At 47.3% G+C, this 16,554-nt stretch overlaps 1 protein-coding gene and 1 pseudogene across 5 annotated transcripts in view; one reads left to right on the top strand and one right to left on the bottom strand.

Annotated features, from left to right (window-relative positions):
• The window catches only part of Jade2 (jade family PHD finger 2), a 50,087-nt gene extending 44,724 nt beyond the window's left edge, over positions 1-5,363 (top strand). For all 5 annotated transcript variants that reach the window (XM_042688816.1, XM_042688813.1, XM_042688815.1 and 2 more), the window contains one exon: positions 741-5,363. In XM_042688816.1, coding sequence (XP_042544750.1) covers positions 741-1,558 — 818 coding nt within the window. In that variant the 3' untranslated portion in view covers positions 1,559-5,363. The remainder of the gene's footprint in view (positions 1-740) is intronic.
• Positions 5,364-7,801: 2,438 nt separating this feature from the next.
• On the bottom strand, positions 7,802-8,098 carry LOC122115501 (annotated as a pseudogene).
• Positions 8,099-16,554: the final 8,456 nt, after the last annotated feature.

The raw sequence follows: 16,554 nt of genomic DNA, 5'->3' as shown, positions 1-16,554 counted from the left end.
CTGGTTCTGAGTGCTAGGTTTTCCCAGAACCCCCTGTCTATCCCAGTCTACCAGAATACTCTGAAATGGGCTCTTCCTTCAATCCCAGCAAACCTTTCTAGGACTACTCAGAGAGACCCAGAGGAGGGGCCACAGGTCCTGTAGCCATTGTCACTGGCCTCCTTCCTGTCCCATTGGACAGAACAGTCCTCAAGGGGCCTCAGGACTGGGCTCTGATTCCCAAGAGATCTGTCATAAACGTCTACACTCTTAGGGTACAGTCCCCCTTCTGACTTCACTTCTGACTTCACTTCTGCACAAAAACCCCAGCTTCTTATTTTTAATGTGCCCTGACGTATCAAGGGGGCATCTTGCGTGTCTAAAGAGAAGCCTCGGCTCCATGAGAGACTTTCTGCTACTTTTGCATAAGAGGCTTCTGGGAGTGCTCATAAGATGCAGCACCCCCTGGTGGCAAGCGGAGGAAACTCCGCTCCTCCTTTGCATCCTGAACAGTTGCACTTGGTTTAATGCTCTCTGCTCTCGCCACTTTGATTGAACAAGGAGCTGGCGGTCTCATTTGATCCCCCAGTCCTGGGGTTGGATGTCCTGGTGAGCGGGGACCTTGCTCTTTGGTGGTGGTGACAGGAAGGATGGGCAAGTTGGGACACTGGGAAGGAAGAAGCATGGTGCTGGCTTAGGGGGTCAGCGAGGGCTGCTTGAAAGGGCGGGTCTCACCTGCCTTCCTTTCTCCCCTTGGTCAGGCTTATCCACCTCATTCCCTATCGACGGCACCTTCTTCAACAGCTGGCTGGCACAATCCGTCCAGATCACAGCAGAAGACATGGCCATGAGCGAATGGTCACTCAACAATGGGCACCGCGAAGACCCTGCTCCGGGGCTGCTGTCAGAGGAACTCCTGCAGGACGAGGAGACCCTGCTCAGCTTCATGAGGGACCCCTCGCTGCGACCTGGTGACCCTGCCCGGAAGGCTCGAGGCCGTACCCGTCTCCCCTCTAAGAAGAAACCCCCACCACTGCAGGAGGGGCCTGGCTCACTGACCACTTCAGACAAGCACTCGAAGAAGCCCTGGAGCCAGGATGCAAGCAATGGCAAAGGCGGGCAAGGGCCTCCCCCGACCAGGAAGCCACCACGGCGGATATCTTCCCACTTACCGTCCAGCCCTACAGCTGGGGACTGTCCTGTCCCAGCAGTCCCGGAAAGCCCCCCACCACTGGCCCCGGGGACTCCGGATGAGGCAGCCCCAATGGCTGCTGACTCGAATGTCCAAGTGCCTGGCCCTATGGTGAGCCCCAAGTCCTTGGGCCGGCTGCGGCCACCCCGTGAGAGCAAGGTCACTCGGCGATCACTGGGTGCCAGGCCCGATTCTGGGACAGGACCACCTACCCCTGTGGCTGAGAGGCCGAAGGTCAGCCTGCATTTTGACACCGAGGCTGATGGCTACTTCTCTGATGGGGAATTGAGCGACTCGGACGTAGAAGCAGAGGACAGTGGTGTACAGCGGGGCTCCAGGGAGGCAGGGGCTGAGGAGGTAGTCCGTATGGGGGTACTCGCCTCCTAACTTACCCCTACCCATACCCCGGGCCCTGCCCTTGACCCCTATAAGGCCTCAGCCCGATTACAACTGCCATTTCCAACTGCTGAGTGTCCCAGACTCCCTGACGCTGCCACTCTATTGTGGTTTTATTTTTAATATAGAGAGAGTTTTGAATTCCACACTGTTGTCTTTCCTCTGTGCTGGCCTAGGACATTAGGATTTCTTCCATGGCTCTGGTCACAGGGACTGTGCCAGGCCTTGTACCACCCCTGTCCTGGCCCATGAAGCATTGCTGGGCTTCTGGCTAGGTGTAGGTAAGGTGAGGAAGAGCTCAGGACTCCTGCCCGCTGCCACTAGGTGACACAGACTGTCGTTTGGGCATTATTTTATGGCAGATGGGCCTGCCCCGCCTTGCCCCCAAATTGTACTGGGGCCTACTTTTTTTGTTTTTGTTTTTTTTCTTTGGAGGGGGTCCTGCTGCACTCTACTGATCCCCAAGGAAGTATAATAAGTGTACCAGAGTCTACTCACTGTAAACAAGCACAACGAGTTTATATGAGAAAGCACTGAGGGGGTGCAGGGGGCCCAACTGGTTCCTGACCAACCCATATCATCGTAAGGCCTGCCCCCCCCTTGCCGCCCTCCCCTTCTTGCTGCTTTACCCCTGCCAGTGCCCAGCCCAGCGGCTCTGGGAAGGGATGTCCCAAAATCCTTCCTTTAGCTGTTGCCATTTACTCAGGGGACTCCCCCAAACAGCCAGCCACCAGTGCAGGTGGAGGGCTCCTAGTGAGGCCCAGTGCCCAGCCAGGGCCGGGGATGTGGGGCTCAGACCAGCCCACTGCAGAGAATTACTCTGGGGGCTCCAACTTCCTTCCTTCCTTCGGGGCAGCCTCCGCTGAAGTCTGATGACTCCTCTCTGGAGTTGGCCAGACCAGACCATTGCCTTTCCAAATTACCTAGTTCTGTTAAAGAGATGAGCTTCTTCCTCTGTTTCCTTCTGGAAACGTCTCCTTCCAACAAGCAGTGGGATCCCGGGGCCCAAGGCAGGCCAGTTTTGGCCTGCTGGGGCTAGTTGAAGACTTGCTGGATGCTCCTATGTTCCTCCATCCCTTTGGCGCCTTAACCCCTCTTCCCCACCCCATCCCCTCCTTCCCCCCTCCCCCCTTCTCTCCCCCTCCCCCCTTCCAAGTCCCAGGTTGTTGTGAAGAGTTTCAATGGAGTGGCCCCAGGGTGATAGCTCAGGGAACAAATCAAAAAGGAATTCCGTGAACTTTTTTTCTTTTCTTTTTCTTTTTTTTTTTTTCTTTTTTGCTTTGATCAATGATTCCTGGGTCACTTCCACCACTGGTTTAAAAAAATAAATAAAAAAAAAAAAATTAAAAAAAAAAAAAGTTACAAAGCCAGAACTTCTCCAACCAGAAACCTTGGAAAAGTCCAGTGAAATTAGTCGAATCACTCTGTGGATGCCAAAGAATATTTTGACCATAATTCACAGCACAGTCTGGGCCTGACAACTTGTCACTTGGACTTCTTTCAATGGAGTTCTTACGCAACAAAAGTACAGACACACAAGTCACGGCGCAATCCACGGAGAAGTAAGACCAGGCCTGAACCCCAGGCCCTGGGAGGAAGGGGCTTTTGCTGCTTCTGCTGCTGTTGCTGGCCGTTGGATTTCAGACCCTGGGCTGGGCCACTGTGAGCGTTCCTATACTCTTTTTTTTTTTTTTTTTTTTCTTTTGAGACACACATACACCCCCCCCCAGGCGGGAAGTGGGGAGTGGGGGGGTCCTGACTGTGAAGCCAGCGTGGGAACCTGTCTTGACACCTGTTTACCCACGCAAATGCACAAAGAGCAAATAATGCGGAATAGGGGACGGCTTGGTCTACTCACCCTGACTGCAAAACCTATCCAAAGGTACGACAGTGGCATTGGATTCCTGACAGTTCACAGAATACAGATACAAAGATGATGACTTTTTTGTTTTTGTTTTCTTTCCAGTTCAGAGGCATCAGACCCATCTGTCTGAGCCAAGTGGACTCTTGAGAGCATGGGGTGGGCTCCAAGGATCCTGGGCGCTTTAGGGGATGGCATGAGCTACCACGTAGACTTAGTCTGCCCACCCGCCCGCCTTGGCAATAGTGTGGTGTTGTCATCAGCATCCCCACCCCCAGTCTCTGTTTACTGCCTTCAAACAGATCTTTCTTCCCTGTGCTTTCAGTCACTATGGGTCAAAACCTTGTCTTCTGGCTTGCTTGGTCTGACCCTGTAACGAGCAAAGGGGTGAGTTAAAGAACAACCAAACGCTGCCAGGGCTCGAGTGGCTAACAGGGCTTAGGATGCAGCTGTGATCTCACTGCGGGTCCCTCACCCTTTTGTGGCATTCTGGGGCAGCAGGGGCTGGGCTGTGGGTAGGGGATGAAGGAATCTGGTCTCTAGCTTTGGGGCTGGCCAAGCTCCAGGACCAAGCAGACAGGCAGATGGATGGCTGGCCTGTGTCTGGCTTTGGATGCTGGCCTCTCTCCTCCTTCTGGCCCATGTCCTGTTGGCCAGACTCCAGGTGTCTACGAGACCAGAATCCTTTCACTTCCAGGCCAGTCTTCATCAGGCAGCTGTCCACCACCTCCAGGAAGTCCTCCAGGCCACAAGGAGGATGAGGGGTATCAGTTTCCTTCCTCCCAGTTCCCTTCAGCCCGTTCCCTGTTAGCCACCAGCCCCTGCCCTCTTCCTGCCACGTCTACAATGTAGACAGCTTTGGCACCCCTATGACCCTGGCAGGATCCTTTTCCAGCCTAGGGGCAGATCTTTCTCGTACCCACCTTCAGCGCTGCTTCTCAGAGAGGCAGCCACCACTCTGTTAACTCATTCTTGCCCATCCTGGCCACCGTCCACCTCCTTCCCTCCCTCTAAGGAAAGTATTTTTGTGTATCGTAAGTGTATTTTGAAATAAGGAGAAGAAAGGTAGAAGATGTGTTTATTTTATTAAATGCGCTCTGACGATGGCAGCGGGTATCATGTAAAAGGCCTCCGATTTGGGGAGAGGCCACCTAGGGTATGGTATGGCCAGTGTGGGCACATACCAGTTCAGGGGTATATCTGGAGACTTGGCTGCCCCATGGTAACTAATACTGGCAACAGCTGGACCGGCATTTCCTTGTTCGCTGCCAGATGGGGCCCATGCTCTGTAGAACAATCTGGATCCTGGTAGCAAGATCCCTGGGGGAAGCATCTATGCTCAGCCCTTGGCCTGACCTTTGGTTGTTCTTTAACTTCCTGTCCCCTCCCTCAGAGACACAAAACCCTTTTGTGGTCCAAATGGTTGGGGGGGGGGTGTTGAGGGAGGGTGGCAGTGTGGGGGGGAAATAACATGAATGTCACAGGAGGAGACCCCTTCTGTCTTTGCTTCAAAGAAAAGTGATGTGCCATTTGTTAATATACAAGAGAAATATTGAAAATATATTGAAAAGAGCAATTTTAAATTATTTTTGGCTTATGTTGCAATATTTATTTTCTTGTATTAGAAAAGATTCCTTTGTAGAGAAAAAAATGTATTTTTCATTACTGCAAAAGACCTATTTCTCCTTTTTGTACATTGTTCTGTGTTGGCAGCCCTCAACGAGCAATAGAATGTACGGCTGCTCCCGTGCGGCCAGTACCTCTGTGCCCTGCATGGTTCTGTGTTGCTGCTGCATAGCCCCCAAACCCCCATCCTGTCCTGCTCACTCTTGGGGGGGCTTCTAGACGCTGACCCCCGCCAGGGTCTGTGTCTGAGGACCCCTCGACACTCCTCATTTGTTGGCAAATGCAGTTAATAAAGCGATGTTTTCTGTGCTGGCTGGTGTAAGGCTCTCTTGTATTGGGTGGGTAGGGGACCTGGGGATCTTTTTTATTTTCTAATTATGATAAAGGTGATGTACAGAAAGGTTATAGTTATGTAAGTCACATAATGAATAGGTTTCTTTTTTTGGATAAAGTCACCTTTTCCTTCGCTTTCTCCCACTTTCTCCCTCTTGTCCCCACCCACAAGTTTTAGAGTTGCCACAGTGTCTAATGAATAGCACTGCTGCATTTGTTCACCCTTTGTCCCTCCATTTCTGTGCCCCCTCAACCCTCCCAAAGACAGATAAGTGAATAAACAAGATGAAAAATAAAGCCTGGCATTGGTTCACACCTAGAATCCTAGCTACTCAAGAGGCTGAGATCTAAGGATTGAGGGTTAAGCCAGCCTGGGCAGGAAAGTCTATGAGACTTATCTGCAATTAACCTCGAAAACTGGAAGCGGAGCTGTGGCTCAAAGTGCTAGAGAGCTAGCATTGAGCAAAAAGAGCTCAGGGACAGTGCCCAGGCCCTGAGTTCAAGCCCCAAGACTGACCCCCCCCCCCCAAAAAAGGAAAGAAAAACAGCAATGAAGGGGAAAAAAAAAAACAACTTGTTTTCATTTCCTGGAGTTCATTTCAATGAAGATTATTTTATATGATCAGAGGCACATAAGCGTTTGGGCCTTTGTGTTCATCTCCCAAGAGCGTTCTTTAGTATCACTGTGTGAATGCCTAGAGTCCTGTGTAATTTATCATGGGCCATGTATTTAGAACTAGCTCCTCTCTATGAGAGAAATTATGTACCACTTGTTTTGCTTGGCTTATCTCACTTGACATGATTTGTTCTAGGTCAATCCATTTTCCTACAAATGGCATACTATTCTTTCTAATGGCTGTGTAAAATCCCATGGTGTATAGATACCACATTTCGGTTTTGGATCCACTCAGTCTACTGTAGGGCATCTAACCTGTTCCTACAACTTGGTTGCTGTGAAGAGTGCAGCAATGAACATGGTTGTGCAAGTGTCTTCACGGGGTTCTGGCTTGTGATGTTCTGGGTAGATTCCTAGGAGTGGCATGGCTGGGTCAAAGGGAAGGTCTATGTTTAGTTTTTTGAGGAACCTCCAGACTGCTGTCCAGAGGGGTTGTACTGGTTTACATTCCCATGAGCAGTACAGTACAGTAGGGTTCATTTTTACCTGCCAAGGTTTGTTGTTCACAAAGTTGGCCAATCTAACTGGGATGAGATGGAATCTCAGAGTTGTTTTGATTTGTATTTCTTGTCTGTCCAGGGATGATGAGCATTTCCTCCTATGTTTCTTTACCATTCTTAGGTCTTTTCTTACAAGTCTCTCCTTAGCTCTTTTGCCCATTTGGTGATGGGTTTATCAGCTTTGGGGGACCCGGGGAATTTGGGGCACCACACACTCAACAGTGGGGTCAGTCATCTAGAGACCACCAGTAGCCATGGAGTCGTAATCATCATGTTGGTTGGTCATTGTGGGGGTGAATATGTGCCCACAAGTGCGTTTCCTTTTTTTTTTTTTTTTTGCCAGTCTTGGGACTTGAACTCAGAACCTGGGTGCTGTCCCTGAGCTTCTCAGGTTCCAGGCTAGAACTTACCACTTGAGCCATAGCACCATTTCTGGCCCTTTCAGAATATTTTATTGGAGAACTTTCCTGCCCAGGCTGTCTTTGAACCATGATCTCAGCTCTCAGCCTCCTGAATAGCTAGGGTTACAGGTGTGAGCCACCAGCACCCAGTATGGCTGTGCTTTTAAGAGTGGTATTTTTTTTTTTGTTTGTTTGTTTGACCTTAAATTCAGAGGGTTAGGAGACACAGCTATGGGTCAAAAGCAGAATTGTTGTGTGTGGGGTCATGAAGTGCCTGTGAAGTTGTGAATATGAGGAAGAATCCTCAGGCTCTGCCCCTAGATCCATGAAGACTTGTGTCAGGGTTTGTTTTTATTTATTTTATCTACTTCTTTTTCTGCTTTTTCTAATTTACTCTTTTTTAGTCTTTTAAAAGAGTTGGTTTAATTTCAAAATGATACGGAATTCAAGAATAAAACAAAGAGCCAGGCACTGGTGGCTCACGCCTGTAATCCTAGCTTCTCAGAAGGCCAAAATCTGAGAATCACAGTTCAAAGCCAGCCCAGGCAGCAAAGTCCCTGAGACTCCTATCTCCAATTAACCACTAGAAAACTGTAAGTGGTGCTGTGGCTTAAGTGGTAGAATACTTGCCTTGAGCTGAAGAGCTCAGGGACAGCACCCAAGCCCAGAGTTCAAGCCCCATGACTGACCAAAAAAAAAGTAGACAAAGGAGACTCTGGCAGGGATCCAGGCTGGGTTTACTTTAAAATTTACAGCTAAGATAGCAATGGCTGATACAGTGGACTGAGCCACTGCAGGAGTTATTTTGAAAGGTTGCTCTTAAAGTTCATAGACAAAACTTCATTCTACCTATAGGTGGCAGAGACATTATGCAGGAAATCCAGATGTTTAATGGGAATGAAATCAAGGGTCACCATCATCTCAGGGACAAGGAACAGCTTACTTTTTGCCAGATTTCTTCATTCCACCTGGGGCCAAGGGCCCCTTCCCACCTGGCCTTCACTTCCAGTTCCTCTAGTTTCTTCTGCTCATCTTTCTGTGTCTGTTTGGAGGCTTTGTCTTTCTCATTCATCTCTTTGGCCTGCTTGTTGGATGCTTCAGGGCCTTCTTCTTGCCCGCTTTGAGGCTGGACATGATGCCAGCCACGCTTTTACCCAAACCCTGCCTAATTTACTTTTTAATAGGGACTTGGACTCAAGGCCTTGTGCTCTTGTGTGGCTTTTTTAACCAAGGCTGGTGCTCTACCACTTGAGTCATACACACACCATCTTTTGGGGGTTTTTTGGCTGTTTAATTGGAGATAATTGGAACAGGATGTGTCTGAAGCTGAAAGCCGGCAGGTCAGAGATGCTACTGCTGAAGGATCGAGATCAGGAGCATCTGATTAAGCCCCTCAAGGTGTTTGAGAAGGGCAGGAGGCAGTGGCTTGGGCAGCAGGCAGAGCAGAGGCGAGGTGGCCAGAAGGATCTAATTGCCCAGTTGAACTTACTGAAATCTGAGCCCTGCTTGGGCTCTGGGCCTGGGTGCTGTCCCTAAGATTGCTCACTCCAGGCTAGCCACAGCTCCACTTCCAGTTTTCTGGTGGTTAACTGGAGATGAATGTCCCAGGCTGGCTTTGAACCACGATCCTTAGATCTCGGTCTCTGGAGTAGCTAGGATTACAGGTGTGGGCCATCAGCGCCTGGCTCCTGGGCCTTTCTTAAGCCCAACCAGACAGAACAACAATGATCTGGGGGGCAGAGCTGGGGCTGATTGCAAACAGCTGGTAGGCACAGGGAACGCAGCTCAGAGCATGCGTGTTGCCAGCTGTCCAGCATTCTGCGTGCCTGGGGCTCTCCTCAGCAATGTTCCTCCAACACACCTGAAACCCTGCAACCTGAGAGCCTTGGAGGTAGCCGGGGGCTGGACTTCCGCCTCCACCCTTCCACGCCAAGGAATATTCCATTGCTTCGGATTAAATGTTGTGAACCACACAGGACTGCAGAAAGGGCAGCCAACGGTTTGCAAGGGGAAGCCAAGGAAGAAAAGTGAGTCAGCAAACGTCCCCTCACCTGGGGACAGTCAAGTTGGGGATGTTGGAGGCTCTGGGAGACTGCCCGCTTCTGGTGTCAGGTGCTTGTTGTATCTTTGGCCCAGATAAAATGGTTCCCCACGGCCGGCGGCATCATATGGGAGTCCCTTCCTTACTGAAGGACAGCCCTTAGAGGCCGATGGATGGGTGGGCTTGACCTCTGCCACAGCCAGCCTAATTACAAGAAGTAATTCTTTCTACCTTCGCACCCTCCCTCCCTCTCTTCCTTCCTTCTTTCCTTCCTTCCTGCTTCCTTTCTTCTTACCTTCCTTCCTTCTAGCCTTTCTTGCTTGCTTGCTTTCTGTCTTGCTTTCCATCTTTCTGTCTTCCGTCCTTTTATTTTTTGTATGGGTACTTGGGCTTAAACTCAGGAGTCTCAGCCTTTTTTCACTCAAGCACTCTACCACCTGAGCCACAGCTCCACTTGCAGCTTTTTGCTTGTTAATGGAGGCTATAAGAGTTTCACTCAAGCCGGGCACCAGTGGCTCATGCCTGTAATCCTAGCTACTCAGGAGGCTGAGATCTGAGGATCATGGCTCAAAGCCAGTCCAGGCAGGAAAGTCTGGGAGACTTATCTCTAAAAACCAAAAGTGGCGCTGCGGCTCAAGCGGTAGAGCGCTCACCTTGAGCTGAAGAGCTGAGGGACAGCGCCCAGGCCCCAGAGTTCAAGCCCCATGACCGACCAAAAAAAAAAAGTCTCACACGTTCCTGCCTGTGCTGGCTTTGAACCCCAATCCTCAGATCTCAGCCACCTGAGTAACTAGGATTATAGGTATGAGCCACTGGCATCTGGTTTTGGTTGGTCTTTTTTTTTTTTTTTTTATAAAGTTACACACAAGTTACATCTCCATTTCCAGCCTTTTGGTGGTTAATAGATAAGAGGTGCCTGGTTCGTTGAATATTTTAATTTGCCAGCAAAATTAATCAGCCTTTATTATTTCCTTTGCTCCTAAACTTGATCTTGTTATTCTAATTGGCATTGAGTATGGGGAACCAAGGTTTCAGTAACAAATTGGGAGATGCAGATAGAATCTGGGCGGTCCTCACCCCAAACTCCTAGATTTAGTCCACTATTCTGTTTGGATACTGTAGAGCTTTCTAGAGCCTACCAGTTCATGTCAAGGTTGTGATTTAGTAGAAAACTTGTTGGGCACTGACTACCAAGGTGCGAGAGGTTTGTAGAAAGCCCCCAGGGTCAAACTTTGGATCATCCTAGCACCTAGAGTGCTAGCCTTGCACAAAAGACTCAGGGACAGCACCCACGTACTGAGTTCAAGCCTCAGAGAGTCCTAGGGTTGGCCAAAAAAAAACAAAAAACAAAAAAGAAAGAAGGTAGAAAAAAGAGAAAAAAAAACAGATAGCAGTGTGGTTTTATTTCTGGGTCTTCTACTCATGTTCATTGAGCTATATGAATGCTTTTGTGCCAGTAGCATTGTGTGTGCATGTGCGCATGCATGCCAGGCCTAGGGCTTGAACTTGGGCCTGGGCACTGTCACTGAGCTTTTTGTACTCCAGGCTAACACTCTACCACTTGACCCACAGCTCTAATTCCAGCTTTTTTAGGGTAGTTAATTAGAGACAGAAGTCTCATGGATTTTTCTGCCTGGCTTCAAACCTCAAACCTTAGATCTCAGCCTCCTGAGTAGCTATGATTACAGGCATGAGCCACCTGTGCTCAGCCTAGTACCTTGTTTTTGTTAGTATCGCTCCGTGGCTTAGTTTTAAGTCTGGTATTTTATATATATATATATATATATATATTTTTTTTTTTTTTGGTCGTGGGGCCTGAACTCTGGTCCTGGGCACTGTCCCTCAGCTCTTCAGCTCAAGGCTAGTATGCTACCACTTGAGCCACAGTGCCACTTCTGGCTTTTTTCTTATGTGGTGCTGAGGAATCGAACCCAGGGCCTCGAGCATGCAAGGCAAGTGCTCTACCACTGAGCCACCTTCCCAGCCCCTAAGTCTGGTATTATAATACCTCCCACATTGTTCTTTTTTTCAGAATTATTTGTGCTATGCCAGACTTTTTATGCTTCCATATGAATTTTTGGAGTGATTTTTTTTCAATTTTATTCCTGCAATGAATAACATTGAGGTTTTGATGGGCATTGTTTTGAATCTGTAGATTGCATAGCCTGGCCATTTTCATGTATCCTGACAATTGATGAATATGGAAGATCTTTTCCATTTTTTAGTATATTCTTCAAATTCCTTTTTTTTTTTAATGGGAAAAGGAGCTGGACACTGTCCTTGAGCTTTTTTTGCTCAAGGCTAGAGCTCTACCACTTGAGCCACAGCTCCACTGCCAGATCTGAGGTGGTTAATTCGATAATAAGAGTCTCAAAGACTTTCCTGCTTGGACTGGCTTCAAACCTCGAACCTTAGCTCAGCCTCCTGAGTAGCTAGGATTACAGTCAAAGGCCACTGGTGCCCAGCCCTTAAGGTATTTAGTGACATAAAGAAAGAAAAAGAGAATCCTTGGTAATGAGTAATGCCTCCCCTTCTCCCCCAGTTTGCCCAGCCCTGCACTGTCAGAATCACCTGTTAATAGGAAAGGTGAAGGCATTACTTCTCCAAGGACAAAGATCAAGAAGGGGTCCATGGCCATCTGGCTGACAGAGGACTTGACAAGCCTGAGTCTGTCCCCAAACACAAGCTAGGGAGAAGAAACCTCAGAGACCTCTCCAAATAGCTTTGTGTTCCTGCTGTCCGCAGTAGGGAATGAAAGCAGCCTCATTTAGGAGCTAATCAGGAGGGTGAGGTACAGAATCATTTGAGCCTAGAAGTTTCAGACCAGTCTGGGCCACATAGCAAGAGCCTGTCTCAACAACAAACAAAAAACCCAAAGTTCAAGAGAAGTCAGGTGTTGGTAGCTCACACCTGTAATCCTAACTCCTCAGGAGGCTGAGATCTGAGGATTGTAGTTTGAAGCCAGCGGGGGCAGGAAAGGCTCTGACTCTTACCTCCAATGAACTACTCAGAAAAAAGCCAGAGGTGGCGCTGTGGCTCAAAGTAGTAGAGAGGCTAGAGCAAAAGCTCAGGATGGCTCCCAGGCCCTGATTTGAAGCTCCAGGACAGGAAGTGGGAGGGAGTCAGGAGAAACTGAAAAATGGCACTAGTATCTAGTAATGTATACATCCTCTTAGGTTTCTGAGCTATTGCTATTTCCAGACAAAATAGAGCTATAGTACTTCTCTCTGTCCTTTAGTACCTTTTTTTTTGGCACTTCGTTTTGGACAACAAAGTTCTGGAATTAGAGGAAAATTGTTACCTATTAGTCCAAGCCCCTATAAGATAACCAGTCAAGAAAAACACAATTGTAGCTAGGTATGGGTGGCTCACACCTATAATACTGACTTCAGGAGGCTGAGATCTGAGGATCATGGTTTGAACCCAGCCAAGGCAAGAAAGGCCATGAGACTCTTACCTCCAATTAGTCACCAGGAAAACGGAAGTGGAACTGTGGCTCAAAGTGGTAGGGAGCAGAAAAGCGCAGGAACAGTGCCCAGGCTCTGAGTTCAAATCCCATGACCAACATCAACAACAACAAAGAAACAAAACCACAATTTTTTAATATTAGCATCTTAAAGTAATCTTTGTTATTCTCCATACGAACCCCAAAGTAAAAATCCTTATTCCAAGGTAAGGCTGAGTGTGTGTGTGTGTAAAAGTATACTTTGGCTTGAACTCTAAGCCCCATACTCCTGTTTTGTTTTATTTTGGGTCCGGTCGTGGGGCCTGAACTCTGAGCCTGAGCGCTGCCCCTCAGCTCTTTAGCTCAAGGCTAGCGCTCTACCACTTGAGCCACAGCGCCACTTCCAGCTTTTTTTTTGCTTATGGGTGCTGAGCCAGGGCCTCAAGCAAGCAAGGCAAGCACTTTACCACTGAGCCACCTTCTCAGCCCTGGAGCCCCATACTCTTGCTCAGCTTTTTTATTCATTTCCAGATTTTGCTGGTAAATGGAGATGGGAGTTTTGTGTGCTTTTCTCCCCTGGCTGACTTCAAACTGAGATCTTCTTGGTCTCATGAACCACTAGCTCCTGACAAGGCTTATTTTGTCGACTAAATGAGATGTGCAAAATTATTCCGCCTTGGCAGCTGGGGTGAAATTAAGAGGCTTTATAAATATAGACCCTGACCTTTGTGAGCTGAATCCCTAGTTAGGCCATACAGAAATACAGGCCTGTGTGCAGGATCTTGGTTTTTGCTCATTTGTTGTTTGGTGTTTTGAGACAGGCTCTTGCCACGTAGCCCACGTTGGCCTCAAATTCATGATTCTCCTCCCCTGCCTCCCCTGTGCCCGGATGACAGACAAGGATGCCTGAACTGCTTTGTTGGTTTTTGTTTTCCCATGGGGATAATGGATGGGGTCCAAGGCTGCCACAGCCACACTCACTTTACCACTGAGCTTTATCTCTAGCTCAGGACTTGTGTTATAAATCGGATTTCTAGGCTGTTCCCACTTTCCAATGAGGAGGATTGGGCCATGACCCCAGTATTTCTGTTTATATTGTTTCCTAGAAATTCTCCCAACAAGGTACTTTTCACACTGGGCATCCGCTGAGGTAGTCAAATTCAAGAAAATGAGCTAACTAATCTAGACTTTATTAGTGTTGGCCTTTCCAGTGCATTCACTATTTCTGACTACTAACTTTGGAGATTATGTGATGATGCTGGAAAAAGCTCATTATCACTACTAGTAATGCAGGAGTGGGGAGGTTAAACAGACGATTGTAGAAAGGCTCTAGATTTGGATTTAAGTGTCAAAGTAGCTTCATTTGTTGGGATATAGTTCAGTGGTACAGTGTATGTTTAACATGCAGAAGGTACAGAGTTTAAAAATCCGATGAGGATTCAGATTCCTGCCCCTACTTTCACCTCCCATCTACCTATTCAGTCTCTGGTAAGGATTCACCCCATCTCCTACCACTCCCTCCCTCCCCAACCCCCCCACCACCAGGAGATTTGTGGGTGTGATGCAGATAAAACTTAAACTTCTAGGCTCATGCCTGTAATCTTAGTTACTCAGGAGACTGAGGTCTGAAGATCTTCTTTCAAAGCCAGCCTGGGCAAGAAAATTCCAAGAGACTTTTAGCTCCAGTTAACCATAAAAAAAAGCGTCAGAAATGGAGCTAGGGCACAAATGGAAGAGCACTAGCCTTGAGCAAAAGAGCAGAGTCAGCTCCCAGGCCCCCAGTTCAAGCCCCAGTGCCAGCACAAAAAGGGAGAAAAACAAAAAACAAAGCGAAATCTTTTGCCTTTTGATGTTCCATCCGAGTCCTCTCAGTTTGTCCCTAAGTTGTTTCAATCTTACAAGAGAGATAAGAATCCTGTACGAAGGAAAGCTTTCCTATCCTTACAGTTTTCAAGATCCATGTTGTTGTTGATTGTGGGCTTGAACTCAGGGCCTGGGTGCTGTCCCTACGCTGTTTTGCTCAAGGCTAGAGCTCTACCACTTTGAGCCACAGCTCTGACTTTTGGATGGTTACAGATGAAGAGTCTAATCGCACAGACTTTCCTGTCCCTGCTGGCTTGGACCAGCGATCCTCAGGATCTCAGCCTTCTGAAGCAGCACGGATTACAGGTGTGAGCCACTAGTGCCCGGCTGTCCAAGACATTTTTAATAAGCAAAATAAAAATTACACTTGGGTAATAAAAATAGAATTGGAGGATGGGGATATAGTGCAGCCCAGTGGTAGAGCACTTGATCCTGGTTCCGTACTCAGCACTAAAACCAAACCAAACCAAAACAAAAACCTCAGCAAAAAAAATGGAATGGGACACTAGAGTTCTTCAAAGACCAGATTAGCATTTTATTTTTCTAATCCTGACACTCAAATTCATAGGGAGTGAAAAGATGATAGAATGTAATCAAAACAACATACAAGCACAATTCCAAAACATTTAACCTTCTATTATTATAGCTGTTCTTTGTAAAAATACACAAAGGTAAACAGTTTATAAATTACGCTTAACAATCTTGTATACACTGTAAAAACAATTCACACTAAGGTCCTATGGCAAGTAAGGGTGTATGAAAGTGCAGACAGGGTTAGTGTTGAATAATTTATCAGCAACTTACCACTTCAACATACTCTGCATCCAGGCAAATCCTCAGGCCATTTTCCAGTACCTGGGCTGCATTGGCCCTAAGCGCTCCTTCCTTAGTGGCAACTGACCGTGCAGGTGCAGCCACAGGGCTCAGACAGACACATGCAGCTAGAAGGCAGTGTCAAAAACTAGACACTCAGCACCATCTTCTACTTCAAAATATTTAAAATGAGGGCTAGAGGTGTGGCTCAGCAGAAAGAGCACCAGCCTAGCAAGTGTAAGGACCCGAGTTCAAATCCCAGCATTGGCAAAAAAAAAAAATCTTAACTAAAATCCATTTTAAATCCATGCTGAGGAATTCAGGCGCTCCAGTGTATTCTTTCTGAAAACTAATTCTGCATGAAATCACTTCCCATTTCTGCTCTATTCAAGGGAGGGGCACAGGTAAAATGAAGCTGGTTTTGGATAACCTGACGAGTACTTTTGGTTCTGTTTTATTTTATTTATTTTTTTGCCAGTCCTGGGGCTTGAACTCAGGGTCTGGGCACTGTCTCTGAGCCTCTCTGTGCTCAAGGCTAGCACTCTACCACTTGCACCACAGTGCCACTTCTGGCCTTTTCTGTTTATGTGGTACTGAGGAATTGAACCCAGGGCTTCACTCTACCACTAAGCCACATTCCCAGTCATGGTTCTGTTTTAAACTTCTGTCAAGAGTATTGAACAGTCAATCTGTGCACGGTGTATACTGGCTACTTCACTCAGTTACAAGAATGAAAGTCAGTGGGTACAAAACTGTGTCTTCCATGGACCTCTGTAGGTTCTCTTTAAAAGGAGGGATCTTTGAAATCCAGGCATGGGCTACAGGTGTGTGAAGAGGAGCCCTGGGTGATGTTCATCATTGGGAACATGGCTTTAACAAAATCCCAGTCACACAGTCACATGGTTCAAGAAATTGTCCTTTTTTTTTTTTTAAAGTTATAAAGCACTAAGTTAAATCCAAAGAAACAATGCAATTACAGAAGCAACAGCAAGAACATGTAGTCCTCAACTGAGACATACTGTTTCTCTGAACTCTTGTATTTATAGCAAAACCTGCTTTTATATTCATATAGGCTATCCTTTGTTTCCTAGTAATTTTGAATTAAAGACTATATGTTTGCTATTTTTTTCATGCTTTCACGAAGATTTTCTGAAGCATCACTGAGTTTTTACATATATCTAAAATGACCAAACAAATACATTCTCAAGTAAATACACAGGAAATTTTCAGAGCTATTATTACTATTATTATTATTTGGAGACCAGTTCTCACTATGAAGCCCAGTCTAGCCTCGAATAAATTCTCAATCTTCTACCTCCACTTTCCCTGAGTTGCTGGGATTGCAGGCGTGAACCACCAGAACAAGAGCTACCGTTCTCAGTGTACTCTGGTCAAATTCTACTTGGCAATAAACTCTTGTGAACTTGT

Source organism: Dipodomys spectabilis, unplaced genomic scaffold (assembly GCF_019054845.1).
Source record: "Dipodomys spectabilis isolate Male_0828 unplaced genomic scaffold, ASM1905484v1 ptg000119l, whole genome shotgun sequence".
Taxonomy (NCBI): Eukaryota; Metazoa; Chordata; class Mammalia; order Rodentia; family Heteromyidae; genus Dipodomys; species Dipodomys spectabilis.
Note: the sequence above shows the minus strand (reverse complement) of the source record. Positions and strands in the feature narration are given on the sequence as shown.